Source organism: Salvelinus alpinus, chromosome 8, assembly GCF_045679555.1.
Source record: "Salvelinus alpinus chromosome 8, SLU_Salpinus.1, whole genome shotgun sequence".
Classification (NCBI taxonomy): Eukaryota; Metazoa; Chordata; class Actinopteri; order Salmoniformes; family Salmonidae; genus Salvelinus; species Salvelinus alpinus.
The window spans coordinates 39,689,598-39,708,123 of NC_092093.1; the positions used below are offsets into that span (position 1 = coordinate 39,689,598).

The 18,526-nt window shown below is 46.0% G+C and overlaps 1 protein-coding gene and 1 non-coding gene across 2 annotated transcripts in view; both read right to left on the minus strand.

Moving 5' to 3' along the window:
* Positions 1-479: 479 nt before the first annotated feature.
* Positions 480-18,526, minus strand: part of asap2b (ArfGAP with SH3 domain, ankyrin repeat and PH domain 2b) — a 52,331-nt gene continuing 34,284 nt past the window's right edge. The window contains exons 12-28 of the mRNA XM_071413863.1: positions 17,496-17,583; positions 17,264-17,312; positions 15,365-15,534; positions 14,574-14,707; positions 14,113-14,207; positions 13,593-13,782; positions 7,421-7,506; positions 7,025-7,140; positions 4,884-4,951; positions 4,503-4,616; positions 3,929-4,214; positions 3,476-3,577; positions 3,026-3,296; positions 2,701-2,762; positions 1,806-1,888; positions 1,527-1,646; positions 480-1,376 (exon numbers count right to left, since the gene is read on the minus strand). Coding sequence (XP_071269964.1) covers positions 1,302-1,376; positions 1,527-1,646; positions 1,806-1,888; positions 2,701-2,762; positions 3,026-3,296; positions 3,476-3,577; positions 3,929-4,214; positions 4,503-4,616; positions 4,884-4,951; positions 7,025-7,140; positions 7,421-7,506; positions 13,593-13,782; positions 14,113-14,207; positions 14,574-14,707; positions 15,365-15,534; positions 17,264-17,312; positions 17,496-17,583 — 2,109 coding nt within the window. The 3' untranslated portion in view covers positions 480-1,301. The remainder of the gene's footprint in view (positions 1,377-1,526; positions 1,647-1,805; positions 1,889-2,700; positions 2,763-3,025; positions 3,297-3,475; positions 3,578-3,928; positions 4,215-4,502; positions 4,617-4,883; positions 4,952-7,024; positions 7,141-7,420; positions 7,507-13,592; positions 13,783-14,112; positions 14,208-14,573; positions 14,708-15,364; positions 15,535-17,263; positions 17,313-17,495; positions 17,584-18,526) is intronic.
* Positions 18,217-18,271, minus strand: LOC139583880 (U7 small nuclear RNA). Its single transcript, XR_011676639.1, has one exon. It is a non-coding gene; the product is annotated as a U7 small nuclear RNA (small nuclear RNA).

Here is an 18,526-nt window from a genome sequence, read left to right on the forward strand (position 1 = left end):
TGACATTTCTATCTGCAACGTTGGAGAACGTTTGGCAACTGAACATGGTCCTGATTTTAGGGCAGAGTAGCCAGAGCACAGTATAATCATAATGATATTGCTATAATCTATCATCCCAAAAATGACTCTTTCACTTATGGACGTCATTTTAAAAAACTATTTTGTTTTCATTGTGCTACATACAGATTACTCCAGAATAACCACTTATGTGGGCTGGTCCATTTTTTTGCCAAGTGGGACTGTCTAACAAACTTTTTGGGGCTCAGAATTAGCACTATCTCGCTAATATTGGTGGCCTCAAAATGGGCCAGTGTGGGGGCCTCAAGGAAAAATATTGACTGGTGTGTTAGAAATGCCAGGGGCAATTTTTGATCCCAGTCCGCCCCAGCATCAGATAATGGTTCTGTCCATAATCATCAAATGGAGTGACCACTACAGATCTGTCTTAACCGAATGCAATGAAGACAAAACACACAATGAGCCATTTCACGTTTTAATGAATAACCATGGACATGTAAAGAACACGAGGGAAGAGGAAAATGTAGGATGTACATTCCTTTCAATTATCTCAAATGTTACAGCTACAATATACATACAGAGTTACCCTGCAACCCTTTTGCCAGCATCATATATTCACAAATGCTCTCTTGATAAATTACATTTCTTTCAATGTTAGATTCAAACATATCAGTTTCCCATCAGCAGAAGCTGTCATAGGATGATCATATATAGACTTTGAGTGGTTGTAGTACAATATGTTTTTTATTATACCAAGTTACACTTTCAATATGCATCTGAAATGATAACACAATAGCAATATTGAATTTAAAGACTCAAGTTTGACTGTACCCTCAAGGATGCACTGTACTGTGTGGACTTTAAATAAAACATAATCAAGCAGAATCTTGCTACAGTTATTTCCAGTTGTCCCAGCAAACCAAGTGGAAGTATACTTTCTCAAAACTTAGCATGCGGGTTGAACAGTTTCCCCCTTTTTTCCCAAAAATATTCCAGCATTGTAGATTAGAACATTCTGTTGGCAGGTCAGAGGTCACCTAGTCATCATCTTTGGCTGTTTGGATGCATGAGAATATCACCATGTGATGTGCACATCCCACACCTCTTTCACTCATAGACATTGTTTTTCTCCCAAACGATACCCTATTTCTTATATAGTGCACTACTTATAGGGCTCTGGTCAAAAGTAGTGCACTACGTAGGGAATAGGGTGCAATTTTGGACAAGAACAGATAAACACAGCCTAGTAGTGAGCGACAGCTTCGGTCACACCATCAGATGCATCAGTCAGTGATTAAGTGCACAAATGTCGCAGGGAAGACTCCTGTCCTAGTCGAATCCCCCTCAATATGTCCTACCTGCAACACACACAACAGGACACACAGTCAGTGGATCAGACATATAAGGACACAGTCAGTGGATGTGTGTGTGTGCGTATGTGTGTGCATGCATGTGTGTGTGCATGCGTGCCTATGCGTGTGGTTGTGTGTTGGAGCTGTTGTACTTACCCACCACTCCTGGTCCTCCTCTGCATCCACTACAATCACCTCTCCCTCGGTGAACGTTAGCTCATCTGGGTTATCAGCTGAACAGTTGTAGCGGGCTTTCACCCTCCTGGGCCTCAGTTTCTAAGGGCCAAATAATAATAAGTTAGACAAGAAGATGTTAGTTAATGGTTTTGCAAGTGTTCAATAATCCGTGTAAATATGATATTACTGCATTGCTATAATAGCCTGTGTGTTAGGTATTGATTGCATGCCACTGATTGGCTGAGTTGAGGATCTCACAGGGAGGTTAGCGCGGGGCTTGGGTGTTGGTGGAGGAGTTGGACCAGAGCTCTGAGGGGATCCAGTTACAGGTGTGTTCTTTACTGCTCACACACAAGCAAAAAGACACATTGGAACATGTAATCATCAATTCATGGACATGACACATAAAATAGCAAGTAGTCTGGTCCCAGATCTGTTTGTGATTTTACCAACTCCATTATTCTAACCAATTGGCATGACAGATCCATAAGGAATTGGCAAGAAAGAAGAAACTGACTGGCACCCAGATGAATAAAACAAAGCTCTTTGAACCAGAGCAGGCTAGTTATTAGATATTGTAGGCTGAGTGTACGAAACGTTAGGAACACCTTCCTAATATTGTGTTGCACCCCCTTTTACCCTCAGAACAGCCTCAATTCGTCGTGTCATGGCCACTACAAGGTGTCGAAGGCGTTCCACAGGGATGCTGGCCCATGTTGACTCCAATGGTTCCCACAGTTGTGTCAAATTGTCTGGATGTCGTTTGGGTGGCGGACTATTCTTGATACACACGGGAAACTGTTGAGCGTGAAAAACCCAGCAGTGTTGCAGTTGTTGACACAAACTGGTGCACCTGGCACCTACTACCATACCCCGTTCAAAGGCACCTAAATATTTTGTCTTGCCCATTCACCTTCTGAATGGCACACATACACAATCCACGTCTCAAGGCTTAAAACTCCTTCTTTAACCTGTCTCCTCCCCTTCTTCTACACTGATTGAAGTGGATTGAACAAGTGACATCAATAAGGTTTCATAGCTTTCACCTTGAGTCACCTGGTCAGTCATGGAAAGAGCAGGTATTCCTAATGTTTTGTACACTCAGTGTATACTAAAAATGTGTGAATGGTATTTGAGTGTGTGATGTGTTTACCGGATCTATTAGTGGGTCCAGCAAGCCTGCCGGGCGGTCCTATAGGCGTGGGTTTATCTGAACTGAAACCACACACACATTAAGTGTCTTAGTTAAGTGATAATACATATCGTTATAAACCTAACACAAGACGTAATACAATTAAATGAGAACATATGAACCTGAATTGGTCAGCGGACGTGTCAAGCGTCTCAGAGTAGGAGTGCTGATCTAGAGTCAGGTCCCCCCCCTATCCACGTAATCATATTCATTGTGATCTAAAAGACTAAACTGATCCTAAATCAGCACTCTTACTCTGAGATGCTTGATACATACAAGTTCTTACATAGTGGGTGACTTAGTTGATTTGGACCGTGCGGCTCTGCTTCTGGGATGGTGGGCGGGTACAGGAGGGGGCTGTGTGGGTCGGAAGGAGGGTGCAGGGGGCACTGCTGGCGGGAATGGTGGTAGTGGGATGATGGGGGACACTGGAGGCCCAGGTAATACTGAAGGTAGTGGTGGTAGAGGAGCAGTCTTATGGCTTCTAGACTCCATCCCACTGGTCCTTTTACTCACCCGGGGAGGCGGAGCAGCAGGTGGAAGAGCTGGGGGAAACACTGGATGGAGACAAGGGAGTGATATCAATCAGTCAAATGTCTTTTTTAACATCGGCAGTTGTAACAAAGTGCTTATACAGGACTTATATCTTGTTGGTGTGCCAGCAGCGCAGTATAATCACATGTGAGGGATAGGTCAGGAGCGAGTACTATCTGGTAATATAATGTAGTGCACTTACCATTCATGGAGCTGTTACGGTCCGGGATGTGAGGGTTCGGGGGGTCTGAGGAGGACCTATGTCTACCCACCACCTCCATATGAGCCTGCTTCCACCCTGGGCCTACAAGGTTACAGTCATAGGGTCAATCATTTATTTATACTACAGTTTGGCATCTGGTGTTTAGTTCATTATTCCAGCAACCATGTCAAGGACCTATAATCTATGACCGAGTGCAGGGCTGTTTAATTCTGGTCTTGGATGGCCGAAACAATCCCAATGTATGTTTCTAACCCGGAGCTGATTGCACTCACCTGGTGACGTAGGTCTGAATCAAGGCCCTGATTAGGAGAGTGAAAACCTGAAAAAGGGTTTTGGCCCAATAGGTCCGTATTTGAACAGCCCTGACTTAGAGCATGACATATGACCTATGCTCTATGGCCTATGGCCGAATCTCAATGCCAATGGACTGACCTTTGCTGGCGTTCCTAGGGGGCAGGGTTGGGATGTGTAACCCCGGTCCCCCTGGTACCCCTGACATGCCACGGGGAGGGGGGCTGAGGTCAAGGATGGCGCCATAGGTCTCATTGTTCAGCATCATGCTGGGGACATGGGTTCTCTGCTTGTCCCTGACCAGACTGGCTGCGTCGCGGGCCAGGGAGGCCATGTTGAGACCTCTAGGCATGGGACCCATGGGACCATTTCCTGGGACAAAACAGCTGACCGGACGCTCCTGCTCTGGTCGTCTTTGGGGGATGGGCTGGGTATGGGCGATAAAGAGTGTAAGTATGCTAGTGTAGTATAAGCTAGTATACTATTGATGTAATGTCTTCAAGCTAGCGATGAGCACAACTGAGGTTGAAGTACTGTAGTACTCACTCAAGTACTGACTCGTGCATTTTTGTTTTTTATCTGGGCAAAATAACTCAACTAATACAGTGGTACAGGCTTGCCTGGTATACCATAAAATCATGGTGAGAAGAATTTGTGAATTCTATGAGAGTTCTATATGAGTTTTGAGTTATGAGGTAGAGGCTATCCAACTCACCTTGTCCTCCATCTCGTCTTCGCTCTCGTCCAGGTCGTCGTCTTCGTTTTGGAGCCGCCACTCGTATTCCACATGCACGTGGACGTTAAACTTCCCCGTCATAGCCTGGGTCAGCTGGACACCACAAATACAGTCAACCTTTACTATTACCCAAGTTGATAAAACAGAACCCTGGACCATCCTCTAAGACAGTTGGATCATCAAATTCAAAGTAGGTGCCACACATCGGTGGTGGATGAGGTGGGTTTCCCCTTACTTTGTAAAGCGCTTTGGGAACCTACGTGGAAAAGCACTCTACAAATCCAATCAATTATTATTAGTATATTGTTACAGTGTTCAAATCCATGTGACCTTTTGATTCCATTCAAAGACTGCACTCACCAGCTCTTCACACTGCGAATGTCTGAGGCGCTTGGCGATGTCCATTGGTGTTTCTCCTGCCTCGTTGGCTGCACACAGGCAGACAAAAAACTATTTATGTGTTTCTTTTATATATATACACTGTATATATACAGTTCCAAAAAGGTGTTAAACAAATCAAATATATTTTATATTTGAGATTCTTCAAAGTAGCCACCCTTTGCCTTGATGACAGCTTTCCGCACTCTTAGCATTCTCTCAACCAGATTCATGAGATAGTAACCTGGAATGCATTTCAATTAACAGGTGTGCCTTGTTAAAAGTTAATTTGTGGAATTTCTTTCCGTCTAAATGCGTTTGAGCCATTCAGTTGTGTTGTGACAAGGTAGGGGTGGTATACAGAATATTTGGTTGTACACCAAGTCCATATTATGGCAAGAACAGCTCAAATAAGCAAAGAGAAACGACAGTCCATCATTACTTTAAGACATGAAGCTCAGTCAATCCGGGAAAGTGTCAAGAATTTGGAAAGTTTCTTCAAGTGCAGTCGCAAAAACCATCAAGTGCTATGATGAAACTAGCTCTCATGAGGACCACCACAGGAAAGGAAGCCTCAGAGTTACCTCTGCTGCAGAGGATAAATTCATTAGAGTTACCAGCCTCAGAGATTGCATCCCAAATAAATGCTTCACAGAGTTCAAGTAACAGACACATTTCAACATCAATTGTTCAGAGGAGACTGCGTGAATCAGGCCTTCATGGTCGAATTGCTGCAAAGAAACAACTACTAAAGGACACCAATAAGAAGACACTTGCTTGGGCCAATAAACACGAGCAATGGACATTAGACCGGTGGAAATCTGTCCTTTGGTCTGTTGAGTCCAAATGTGAGATTTTTGGTTCCAACCGCATTGTCTTTGTTAGACGCAGAGTAGGTGAACGGATGATCTCTGCATGTGTGGTTCCCACCATGAAGCATGGAGGAGGAGGTGTGATGGTGTGGGGGTGCTTTGCTGGTGACACTGTCAGTAATTTATTTAGAATTCAAGGCACACTTAACCAGCATGGCTACCACAGCATTCTGCAGCGATACACAATACAATCCAGTTTGCACTTAGTGGGACTATCATTTGTTTTCAACAGGACAATGACCCAACACACCTCCAGGCTGTGTAAGGGCTATTTGACCAAGAAGGAGAATGATGGAGTGCTGCATCAGATGACCTGATCTCCACAATCACCTGACCTCAACCCAATTGAGATGGTTTGGGATGAGTTGGACCACAGAGTGAAGAAAAAGCAGCCAACAAGTGCTCAGCATATGTCGGAACTCCTGTTGGACTGTTGGAAAAGCAGTCCAGGTGAAGCTGGTTGAGAGAATGCCAAGAGTGTGCAAAGCTGTCATCAAGGCAAAGGGTGGCTACTTTGAAGAATCTCAAATATATTTTGATTTGTTTAACACTTTTCTGGTTACTACATAATTCCATATGTGTTATTTCATAGTTTTGATGTCTTTACTATTATTCTACAATGTAGAAAATAGTAAAAATAAAGAAATACCCTTACATGAGTAGGTGTGTCCAAACTTTTGACTGGTACTGCATATTTTTTTTGTACTTTTACCCCTTTTTCTCCCCAATTTCGTGATATCCAATTGGTAGTTACAGTCTTGTCCCATCGCTGCAACTCCCCTACGGACTCGGGAGAGGCGAAGGTCAAGAGCCATGCGCCCCCGAAACACAACCCTGCCAAGCTGCACTACTTCTTGACACACTGCTCGCTTAACCCGGAAGCCAGCCACACCAATGTGTCGGAGGAAACACCGTCCAGCTTGCAAGTGAAGTCAGCTTGCACGAGCCCGGTCCGCCACAAGGAGTCGCTAGAGCAGGGACAAGGAAATCCCGGCCTGCCAAACCCTCCCCTAACCCGCACGAAGCTGGGCAAATTGTGCGCCGCCTCATGGGTCTCCCGGTCACGGCCAGCTGTGACACAGCCTGGGATCGAACCCAGGTCTGTAGTGACGCCTCAAGCACTGCGATGCTGTGCCTTAAAGACCGCTGCGGCACTCGGGAGGCCCAATTTAAGTGTTTCTATGGGACTTGAGTCTGGACTATATAGGGAATAGCGTGTCATTTGGGACATGATACTAGCTGGTCACTTACCAATACTGACCGATGCCCTGCCCCGCAGCAGCAGTTTCAGACACTCACTGTTGTCTGTCAGGCAGCAGTAGTGCAGTGCCGTGCTCCCTTTGGCTGTCTGCTTCTCCAGGTTGCCACTGACACAGAGCAGACACACCACTGGGGTTAGGACATTCACCACAAGGGGGCAACACTTCCCTTCATCGACATCAACGACTAAATAAATATGTCTAATCTGAGAGAACAACTTCTGCTCTTATCTACATGTTTTTTTTTTAACCGTTAAATTACTTTAGATGACTTCCCCCTCGTCACATTTGAGATGTTTGCTTCTGCTTTTATGTTGTTTGCGTCTGCTTTTATGAGACATAAACCCAGCATCTTTTCACCCAATCAGCTTAAGTAAGGCTTTAGTACCTGTTCTGGGTCAGGAAGTCCACAATATGGAGGGAGTTGCGGTCCACCATTCGTACTGCTAGATGTAGTGCCGTCTCACCCGGTTCCTGAGAGAATGGACAAATACACTACATGACCAAAAGTATGTGGACACCTGCTCGTCGAACATCTCATTCCAAAATTATGGGCATTAATATGGAGTTGATCCCCCCTTTGCTGCTATAATAGCCTCCACTCTTCTGGGAGGGCTTTCCACTAGATGTTGGCCACAAGAGCTTTAGTTAGGTCGGGCACTGATGTTGGGCAGTCGGCGTTCCAATTCATCCCAAATTTGTTCGATGGGTTTGAGATCAGGGCTCTGTGCAGTCCAGTCAAGTTCTTCCACACCGATCTTGACAAACTATTTCTGTATGGACCTCGCTTTGTGCCCGGGGGCATTGTCATGCTGAAACAGGAAAGGGCCTTCCCCAAACTGTTGCCACAAAGTTGGAAGCACATAATCGTCTAGAATGTCATTGTATGCTAGAGTTAAGATTTCCCTTCACTGGAACTAGGGGGGCCTAGCCCGAACCATGATAAACAGCCCCAGACCATTATTCCTCCTCTACCAAACTTTACAGTTGGCACTATGCATTCGGGCAGGTGGCGTTCTCCTGGCATCGGTCAAACCCAGATTTGTCCATCGGACTGCCAGATGGTGAAGCGTGATTCAGGTATTAAAATATGACATATCAGCAGAGCTTTTTTTAGTCCACGTTAGAAGTCTGTCATGTGGGGGCATGGTGCAGCAGTAGTGGTAGAGACTGCCATGCACATATTTCCCACAGTACCATGGGTACGAAGCCCCCCACCCTATACTTTTGTACTGTTTTCCCTCTAAAACAGGTATTCCCAAACCCCAGGGGTACGCGCAATGCCATCGGGGGTACTCCAAATAAAAATGTGATTCACATAATTGTATTTATTTATTTTTTATTAAATAAAAAAAGAAATCAACAGATCTGCACATTTTCAAACAGTACATTTATATTTTCCAACGGGGCTATGCATTTGGGTCAGGTTTTTCTCTCCCCTGAGTAGCCTCGTTTCACTGCCAATTCTTTTTTTAACCATCTAGTGTTCAGCGAAATGTCAAATACAGGTAGCCTAGTCAAATAATTAACATCCAATCACATTAACCGTTACTCTCTCGCGGGAAACCTTCACTCTTGCGCAGACATTTAGAAAAATGACAATTTGAAAAATAAGCCACGGGAGTTTTTTGAGCGAGAATAGACGACTTTTGAGCATTAAGACGTATAAAAGCAACAGATACCATTAATAAGAAGGGTCTTTTATGGTGAGCTAGGACAGGCAAGCCCCATACTATTGTGGAGGACTTAATTCTTCCAGCTGCCGCGGATATGGCTGGGACAATGCTGGGGGAAAAGGCCCAAAAAACTATACAGACAAAACCTTCATCAAATAACACTGTTTAACGACGCATCAGTGACATGGCAGGAGATGTTCTGAAACAATTACTGCTTCGCATACAAGCCAGTGAATTCCATGCGTTACAGCTGGATGAGTCAACAGACGTGGCTGGTATATGTCTGTTACGTTTATGGGGGGTCAATTAAGGAAGACATCCTCTTCTGCAAACCACTGGAAACCAGAACAACAGGAGAGGATATTTTTTAAAGTACTGGACAGCTTTGTGACATCAAAGGGACTTTGGTGGTCAAGATGTGTTGGTATCTGTACTGATGGCACAAAAGCCATGACAGGGAGACATAGTGGAGTGGTAATGCGCGTGCAAGCAGTTACGTGTGCAAGCAGTTGCTCCTGACGCCACTTGGGTACACTGCAGCATCCACCAAGAGGCTCTTGCTGCCAAGGGAATGCCTGACAGCTTGAAAGACGTTTTGGACACTACAGTGATAATGGTTAAACTTTGTTAAAGCAAGGCCCCTGAACTCTCGTGTATTTTCTCCATTATGCAATGATATAGGCAGCAACCTTGTAACGGTTTTAGAACATACAGAAGTGCCTGGCTATCAAGGGGCAAAGTATTGACAAGTTTTTTAAAATTGAGAGATGAGCTTAAAGGTTTCTTTACTGACCAGAATTTTCACTTGTCTGACAGCTTCCATGATGACGAGTTTCTCACACGACTGGCCTATCTGGGTGATGTTTTTTCTCGCCTGAATGATCTGAATCTAGTATTACAGGGACTCTCCGCAACTATATTCAATGTGCAGGACAGAATTGAGGCTATGATTAAGAAGTTGGAGCTCTTTTCTGTCTGGATTAACAAGAACAACAGACAGGTCTTTCCATCATTGTATGATTTTTTGTGTGCAAATTAACTCAAGCTTACAGACGATGTCAAATGTGATATAGCGAAGCACCTGAGTGAGCTGGGTGCACAATTACGCAGATACTTTCCCGAAATGGACAACACAAACAACTGGATTCGTTATCCCTTTCATGCCTTGCCTCCAGTCCACTTACCAATATCTGAACAAGAGAGCCTCATCAAAATTGCAACAAGTGGTTCTGTGAAAATTTAATTTAATCAGAAGCCACTTACAGATTTCTTGATACGGCTGCGCTCAGAGTTTCTTGCCTTAGCAAATCGCGCTGTTAAGACACTGATGCCCTTTGCAACCACGTACCTATGTGAGAGTGGATTCTCGGCCCTCAATAGCACGACAACTAAATATAGGCACAAACTGTGTGGAAAATGATTTAAGACTGGGACTCCCTCCAATACAACCCAACATTGCAGAGTTATGTGCATCCTTTCAAGCACACCTTTCTCCTTAATCTGTGGTGAGTTATTCACAATTTTTGATGAACAAATAAGGTTTTATATGTAAGATAGCTAAATAAAGAGCAATATTATTGATTATTATTGTAACGGCAGCCTTCCTCCTCTTCACGTGAAGAGAGGGTGTAACAGGGATCGGACCAACACGCACCGTAGCCAGTGCTCAACATGTTTAATAAAATGATAAACAGTGAACACGATACAAAATAACAAATGTGGCAAACCGATACAGCCCTATCTGGTGCAGAGAAAACACAAAGACAGGAAACAACCACCCACAAATCCCCAACACAAAACAAGCCACCTATATATGATTCTCAATCAGGGACAACGATTGACAGCTGCCTCTGATTGAGAACCATATTAGGCCGAACACAGAAACAGACAAACTAGACACACAACATAGAATGCCCACCCAGCTCACGTCCTGACCAACACTAAAACAAGCAAAACACATAAGAACTATGGTCAGGACGTGACAGTACCCCCCTCCTGAGGTGCGGACTCCGAACGCACCCCTAAAACTCAAGGGGAGGGTCTGGGTGGCCATCTGTCCGTGGTGGCGGCTTCGGCGCAGGACGAGGCCACCACTCCACCATTGTCCCCCTCCTTAGCGTCCTTTGAGTGGCGACCCTCACCCCCGACCTTGGCCTAGGAATCCTCACCAAGGTCCCCACTAAATTGAGGAGACAGCTCAGGACAGAGAGGTAGCTCAGGACAGAGAGGTAGCTCAGGACAGAGAGGTAGCTCAGGACAGAGAGGTAGCTCAGGACAGAGGGGCAGCTCCGGACTGAAGGGCAGCTCCGGACAGAGAGGCAGCTCCGGACAGAGAGGCAGCTCTGGACTGAAGGGCAGCTCCGGACTGAGGGGCAGCTCCGGGCTGAAGGGCAGCTCATGACTGAAGGGCAGCTCATGACTGGAGGGCAGCTCATGACTGGAGGGCAGCTCATGACTGGAGGGCAGCTCATGACTGGAGGGCAGCTCATGACTGGCAGGCGGCTCCTGACTGGCAGGCGGCTCTGGCGGCTCCTGACTGGCGGGCGGCTCTGGCGGCTCCTGACTGGCGGGCAGCTCTGGCGGGTCCTGACTGGCGGGCGGCTCTGGCGGCTCCTGACTGGCGGGCGGCTCTGGCGGCTCCTGACTGACGGGCGGCTCTGGCGGCTCCTGACTGACGGACGGCTCTGACGGCTCGGGACAGACGGGCGGCTCTGACGGCTCGGGACAGACGGGCGGCTCTGACGGCTCGGGACAGACGGGCGGCTCTGACGGCGCTGGGCAGACGGCGCTGGGCAGGCGGGCAGCTCAGACGGCGCTGGGCAGGCGGGCAGCTTAGACGGCGCTGGGCAGGCGGGCAGCTCAGACGGCGGTGGGCAGGCGGGCAGCTCAGACGGCGCTGGGCAGGCGGGCAGCTCAGGCGGCGCTGGGCAGGCGGGCAGTGCAGGCGGCGTTGGGCAGACGGCCGACTCTGACCTGCTGAGGCGCACAGTAGGCCTGGTGCGTGGTGCCGGAACTGGTGGTACCGGACTGGAGACACGCACCTCAAGGCTAGTGCGGGGAGCAGGAACAGGGCACACTGGACTCTCGAAGCGCACTATAGGCCTGGTGCGTGGTGCCGGCACTGGTGGTACCGGACTGGAGACACGCACCTCAGGGCGAGTGCGGGGAGAAGGAACAGTGCGTACAGGGCTCTGGAGACGCACAGGAGGCTTGGTGCGTGGTGCCGGAACTGGAGGTACTGGGCTGGAGACACGCACCACAGGGAGAGTGCGTGGAGGAGGAACAGGGCTCTGGAGACGCACTGGAAGCCTGGTGCGTGGTGTTGGCACTGGTGGTACTGGGGCGGGAAGGTGGCGCCGGATATACCGGACCGTGCAGGCGTACTGGCTCCCTTGAGCACCGAGCCTGCCCAACCTTACCTGGTTGAATGCTCCCCGTAGCCCGATCAGTGCGGGGAGGTGGAATAACCCGCACTGGGCTGTGTTGGCGAACCGGGGACACCATGCGTAAGGCTGGTGCCATGTATGCCGGCCCGAGGAGACGCACTGGAGACCAGACGCGTTGAGCCGGCTTCATGGCACCTGGCTCAATGCTCACTCTAGCCCGGCCGATACGTGGAGCTGGAATGTACCGCACCGGGCTAAGCACACGTACAGGAGACACCGTGCGCTCTTCCGCATAACACGGTGTCTGCCCGTACTCCCGCTCTCCACGGTAAGCATGGGAAGTGGGCGCAGGTTTCCTACCTGACTTCGCCACACTACCCTTTAGCCCCCCCCCCCCCCAAGAAATTTTTGGGATTTCTTCTCGGGCTTCCAGCCACGCTTCCGTGCTGCCTCCTCATACCACTGCTCCTGGGCTTTAGCTGCCTCCATCTCTTCACGAGAGCGGCGATATTCTCCAATGTGAGCCCAGTGTCCTTTTCCCTTCAGAATTTCCTCCCATGTCCAGGAGTCCTGTGTAGTGGGCCGCTGCTGCTGCTGCTGCCCGTAGCCACGCTGCTTGGTCCGAGTTTGGTGGGTGGTTCTGTAACGGCAGCCTTCCTCCTCTTCACGTGAAGAGAGGGTGTAACAGGGATCGGACCAACACGCAGCGTAGCCAGTGCTCAACATGTTTAATAAAATGATAAACAGTGAACACTTAACACGATACAAAATAACAAATGTGGCAAACCGATACAGCCCTATCTGGTGCAGAGAAAACACAAAGACAGGAAACAACCACCCACAAATCCCCAACACAAAACAAGCCACCTATATATGATTCTCAATCAGGGACAACGATTGACAGCTGCCTCTGATTGAGAACCATATTAGGCCGAACACAGAAACAGACAAACTAGACACACAACATAGAATGCCCACCCAGCTCACGTCCTGACCAACACTAAAACAAGCAAAACACATAAGAACTATGGTCAGGACGTGACAATTATTATATTATTATTTGTGCCCTGGTCCTATAAGAGCTCTTTGTCACTTCCCACAAGCAGGGTTGTGACAAAAAACTCACACTCATTCTTATGTTTAATAAATGTATCGTATAGTGTGTGTGTGGCAGGCTTACGTGGCGCTGATACTGGTGCTAGAGGGAATACGCAGCTGGAGGTTGAATGTTTGAAGCGGTACGACGACTGTAAAAAGTTTAGGAACCACTGCTCTAAAAGATAGCCCAGTGGTTAGAGCGTTGGGCCAGTAACTGAAAGGTCGCTGGTTCGAATCTGCTGATGCGCCCTTGAGCAAGGCACTTCACCCTATTTGCTCGGGGAAATTGCTCTGGATCAGAGCGTCTGCTAAATTAATAAAATGTCAAATGTAAAATCTGTCACCTGCCTACCTTCTGGCTGTCTAAATAAAAAAAAGAAGATAATGTGATTAATCTTACATGCTCATTGGCCAGTGGTATGGTCTCCATCAGGTCCACTCCTTCAGCGTAAACCTGGATGAGGGAGAGGATGTTTCGGGTCTTCACTGCCTCACACAGGACGTGCAGCCTGGACTCCGCGTCCGCACACTTCCTCTGAACAAACTTCTTCTCTGTGTACTTGGCTGTGATGTAGTCCTTCCGCGTCTGCCTGAGGGAGACAAGAGCCCAGACAGACAGATAGGCAACTAGCAAGAGACAGGAAATCTGAGTTTAAGGCCAAGTTCCAAATGGAACCCTATCCCCTAGTACACGGATTTTGACCAGGGCCCCTGTCAAAAGTAGTGGACTATATATGGAATAAGTTGCCATTTGGGATGTACCCTAAGACATTCAGGACTATACATAGTATAACAAGAAGTTAAATGTATTGAACTTAATATGAAATAAATAATGAATGTATTCAGTCAGTGTTGTTCCTGTTATGGTGTTGAAGGAAGGAAAGGAGTGGGTGTGGTTTGCCCGACTGTCTGTCACTCACATGTCACTGGAGGGGTTGGGTTTGGTCACGACCTGTGCAGACAGGTCCGCTTCCATGATCTCATTGAAACCTGCATTGCCCACATTTTTTACCAGCTGGGGAAGACCAGGTAGAGCACACGTCAATATGGTATCTATTCAGACCCTATAAATCTAGCCTGGTTCCAGATCTGTTTGTGCAGTATAGCCAATTGCCATAGGAGTTGGCAAGACAGCACAAACAGATCTGGGACCAGGCTACTACTAATCATACTCAAATAGTACAACAGCTTATACGATCAGAGCTGGGTTCAAATACTATTTGAAATAATCAAAACTGCTTGGCTGAGCTTCCCTGGCATCTACCCATCTGGCACTCCAGGCAGGCTAAAGCAAACGCAATAAAATATTGATAAAAAAAAAAACCTATGCTTTGAACCTATGTTTGTATACAATGCAACCATAAAAGCCTGTGATATTTACCAGGAGCTCGGCGGTTCCCAGGACGTCCAGTGTGAGAGACTGTATTCTAGAATAGTGGACGCCCATCTCCCTGTGGATTCCAGAACACTCGATGCAGATGAGCACTCCCAGGTTAGTGGAGAGCCAGGTGGGCTCTGAAGACAGAGATATATGTTATCAGTGTAAGACTAGTGTGCTGTGGCCTGCGGTGGTCTGGCGGGTTGCTGCCACTGCCTTCGGATCTTAGCCCTTGACCTTCTGGCACACCATTTCTCCTCTTTACTTTCCTGTCTCTCTTCACTGTCTCTGAAAAAAATTACTTGAAAATCCTGAAAAAACGATATTAAAAAAGAGTTGTGTGCTTCCACTATAAGTCCTCACCTGAAATAGTTGTACTGTTAAATAAAGTTCCACTCCTAAGAGTGAGATGTGGTATATTGATGCACTATTTTCATTGTCCTATCAGTGTGAATTCAACACATGGGATATATAGGCACAGTTGGATTTCAATAACATCTAACCGAAACAGCCAACCCTCTTTCTTCTGTATTTGAGGAACTAGTCTGACTGGCCTAACAAAGACTCCTAAGAATGTGTGTGAGCGCATGCACATAGACAAAAGAACACGTCAATCGTCAAACAAAGCAAGGTTGCACATTCAGCATTGTAAATTACGAAAACCATGTCAGCCCCTCACACACTCACATACTGTATGTACAACACTGTGTTCATTTTCATATAATACCCCTCTGGGAGGAAGACCACAATATTTTCTTGCTGCCTTTTCCCAGAATGCTCTGTGTGTCACTCACTAGGCGCTCCACAGTCGCAGCAGACGTCGTTGCCGCTCATCCTCTTGACCTCACTGACGATGGCCTTGGTCAGCTCCTGCACTATGTTGTTCTCCCCTCCCTCGTCCTGGTCTCCTTTGAAGGCATTGTTCAGCGCCTCCTCCTTACTGTTCTGCAGGACTGAGATCCATCTGAAAACACAGGCAGGTCCAACCGAGACAACCAGTAAGCTTGGAGGCAAAGTGTGCGTGCCAAATGGCACCCTATTCCTTATGTAGTGCACTACTTTTGACCAGAGCCGAGTACACGTTATAGGGAATAGGGTGCCATTTGGAATGCCTACAACGTCAAAGAGGGTCTGAGAAGTGACCAATTACATGTACCCCCTGTATCATGTATACACATAATGAAGAGCAGGGTTCCCCAACTGTTTTCTGAGCAAAAAATACATACAAAGAAACAAATAGATGTTTTATTGTTGAACATAAAATACTGTAAAAACACCAGCAAATCAGCTCCAAGTTATTTTAATTTAGGAAATATTAGAGAGATACACTAAATACACAAAAGTATGTGGACACCCCTTCAAATTAGTGGATTCAGCTATTTCAGCTGACAGGTGTATAACATCGAGCACACAGCCATGCAGTGTTCCAACATCTAGTGGAAAGCCTTTCCAGAAGAGTGGAGGCTGTTATAGCAGCAAAGGGGGGACCAACTCTATATTAATGCCCATGATTTTGAGATGTTGAACAAGCACATGTCCACATACTTTTGGTCATGTAGTGTATATGTGATCATATACACATTTTAAATGATGATGATTTAGTCCAAAATTATATCTGTTTTGGCTTCTTGCGGTAAATTTGTAATCTACAAATTATTGGAAATTATATTCCGGCCTCCATCCAAAGAAATCGGCCCGCGGCTGAATATAGTTGATGATCCCTGATATAGGGTGACCAATCAAAAACATATATTTTAAACAATGTTAAATGTGTAGATACTCCTCTGAGAAAACCAATGGTCCAAACCTCACGTCTCTATCATAATCCGTTCAAAAGTTTGAGTTTTTTAGCTTTGTAGGAAGGCCAAAATTAGGGTGACTATGGAGGCCATTGGCCAGAGAAGAGGCCAGAGGCCAGAGGCCAGAGAAGAGGCCAGAGGCCAGAGAAGAGGCCAGAGGCCAGAGAAGAGGCCAGAGGCCAGAGAAGAAAATAGCATTGCGTCAGCTAGGCTGTATGCTGTTTGAGAATGAACAGGCTCACAGTTGAACTCATCTTTCTTCTCAAATTCGAGGGACATAAAACAATAGAGGTAAGATAGAAATCGAGTTTGAGACATGACATGTAGTATTTTCATATTTTAGTATACACTTTTCAAATGAATGCTATTCTTTTTTTTAAAGATTTCTCACAGAAACATGCGTATCTCTGTGAAATGTCAACAGAGCACTGAGCATACCGCAAGTTTTTTTTTCCCAAAGCCTTTTCCGTTTAATTCAGCTTGTGTCATGCTAATTATGCGACACACGGAAACAACTTTGTAGACTACCACCACAACACCTGAAATCCTCAAAGGTTGCAGTGAAAAAGCGCCACCGCTCTGTCGACAGAGCTCGGAGCTTATTACCGGATGTATTAGGCACAAAATCCGAATTTGGGATATAATGTTAATGATATGTTAGAGAAAGACCCCACTGAACGATTCAGACATGAAGAATCATATTTGTCTTGGTAAAATGTATTTTGATGAAATAAGGAAGTGAAATTTCATCACCAAAGTGTGTTTCTATCCACTCTGGGCAGAGTGGATGGACACCCTGCATAATGATGTATACACAACGTTCGCACACAAACGTACACAGTGCAAAATGCACAGACAGTTTACATTGGTTCAGGGAACCCCTATGGTACTTACATCTGACACTCAGTCTCTTCCTCAGCTTGAAAGTGATAGGTTCTGTCATCTGTTTGGGTAAACAAAGAAGGAGATCCGATTGAGTAAGAGGTAGTTGCAGTAAGAGAAGCTAGGCTACCGGGAAGGCATCTATAGTACTAGACGGAAGATGAAATGGCTGTCATTGGAAAAACTAGTCCAGGGTTGCAGAGGTTTGAGATGGAGATGAGCCTTAAAATGCTGATTAACTTACGGGAGAAGAGATCAAAGCTTTTCTTCTCATCTGGGTTGAGCTTCACTTGACAGGTTAGCAGGTTGAGTTTAGCTGGTGGTCTGTTCGCCTATGAAAGAGGAGCAGAGACGGATGAGAGAAGAGAGTGGACCAGAGAATAAGATAAACATTTGAATGCTGAAATGTATCATACAGTATGCATGGAACTGTCCCATAAACTAAGTCAGTTGTGTGACGTCGAACACTCAAATAACTTCAGAAAAATAACATTATCAAATGCAGCAGTAACCATTAAATGTATCATTGTTGAATTAAATGGTATGCTGCTTACAGCCACATCCCTATAAAGGCCCAATGAACAGCATTGTTTTTAGATGTCACACAATTATTGTCCAGTTCTTTAATGTGAGTACAGTAACAATGTGAAATGCACTGAAACAGAACAAATGTGACCCTTCCCAAATGAAAAAATTCTATAGTATACTATTGTATAAATACTACAGCATTTACGGTAGTGTTTTTGCGGACTTTACTGTAGTATTTACTGTAGTATACTGTAGTACTTACAGTTAACCATAGTATAAATACTGTAGTGAAAGAAAACTGTAAAATATACTATGGTAATTAATGTAGTGTTTTTGCGGATTGTAGTATGCTGTAGTTTTTACTGTAGTGTTTTTCCAGACTGTACTATACGGTAGTATTTACTACAGTGTTTTTGTTTTATCTTTGACATAGAAGTGGAGGCTTTCTCCTTCAGGAAACCTACTGGAGAAATACTAAAAGAGCAAATTTTCCATAACCTGTAGGTAGGTAGTTAGGACTGTGGTCTGAATGGATAGTTCAGAGCTCCTGCTCTTTCTATAACCTGTAGGGAACGCAATATATGGTCTATCGTCCAGTTCTGTGAAAAAGTATTGGGGATGCTTTGCCCGCCTCAGGACCCCTACAACTTGCCTTAATAGAAGGGGACCATGAATTCTGCTCTGTATCAGAGAATTTTACAGGAGAATGTCAGGCCATCCGTCTGGGAGCTGAAGCGCAGCTGTGTC